Here is a 1179-nt window from a genome sequence, read left to right on the forward strand (position 1 = left end):
GACTCAACCCAACGCCTGAGGTGAACCCGACTCAACCGAGCTCAACCCAATGCCTCAGGTGAACTCGACTCAACTGAGCTCAACACAACGCCTGAGGTGAACCCGACTCAACCGGACTCAACCCGACGCCTCAGGTGAACCCGACTCACCCCGCCCAAGGAAGCCTTTTTTGGCTCGGAGCTCCAGCTTTGCTTTGTCCCGGCCACCAAACACCTCCTCATCTCTACCCAAGACTGTCCCCAGGCACCCCACAGCCACCCCCACCTCCCCCAAAGCCGCGTCCCAGGTTGGGCTCTCTCAGGTCTTAAGCCCCCAGGGTGGCGCCGGCTCGGCACCATCTGCCCCTTGACGTGAAGATGTTCCAGATCCTCCACGTCCAGTCACCTCGGCCGGACCCTCGCTTTGCCCCACCGGCAGCCGGCACCTGGCGCAGAGCCAGCCGAGTCCCACCGTGTCCCAAACCTGCTGGAGACCCTGTCTTAGGGCGGCAGAGGAGAAGCAGAAGATGAGAGGGTCAATGCAAGCGCTGAGGGTGGTGAGCAGCACGGCGTAGGCTCTCCAAGGTGGGTCCTCCCGCCGTAGGTACCCCACCACGTGGGAGATGTTGAAGGGGGCGAAGCAGAGGATGAAGGCCACGGCCGTGGCCGACGCCAGGGCCACCGCTCGGCGTCTTCTACCCGGTGCCGTGGTGGGGAGGGTGACCACGATGCAGATCAAGCGGCCGTAGCAGAAGGCGGTGACGGCCAAGGGTAGGCAGAAGAGCACCAGGAAGATCTCCAGGCGGAGAGCCAGCAGCATGGCCAGCTGAGGACCGGCGAAACGGGTGTAGCAGGCGGTGCCATTGACTGCCTCGTTAGGCTGGGCCACGTAGACCACGCTACAGTGGGCCAAAGCGGCCACCCAGAAGCCGGCAGCGGCCGCGGCGGCGTGGGTTGCCCGTCGGCGCCGGCGGTATTGGACGGGAAAGGCAGCACGGAGGTAGCGGTCAACGCTGAGGGGCGGTGAGGGGAGGATGGTGAGGTAGACACTGGTGAAGAAGAGGAAGACGAAGAGCGGGCAGAGGGCCGGTGGAAGCTTCCAGGTGGCCTCCCACGCCGCCTCGGCCATGCGGATGGGCAAGGAGGCCACCAGCGCTAGGTCGGCGATGGTCAGGTTGAGGAGGAGGACGTCGGCGGGCCG

General features: G+C 65.3%; 1 protein-coding gene across 1 annotated transcript; it reads right to left on the reverse strand.

Moving 5' to 3' along the window:
• Window positions 1–297: 297 nt before the first annotated feature.
• LOC103901362 (free fatty acid receptor 3) lies at window positions 298–1179 on the reverse strand (the record flags this gene model as incomplete). Its single annotated transcript, XM_009282238.2, has 1 exon — window positions 298–1179. A coding segment is annotated over one exon (882 nt), but the record flags the coding sequence as incomplete, so codon positions are not given.

The sequence above is a fragment of the Aptenodytes forsteri genome, unplaced genomic scaffold, assembly GCF_000699145.1.
Source record: "Aptenodytes forsteri isolate BGI_AS27 unplaced genomic scaffold, ASM69914v1 Scaffold549, whole genome shotgun sequence".
Classification (NCBI taxonomy): Eukaryota; Metazoa; Chordata; class Aves; order Sphenisciformes; family Spheniscidae; genus Aptenodytes; species Aptenodytes forsteri.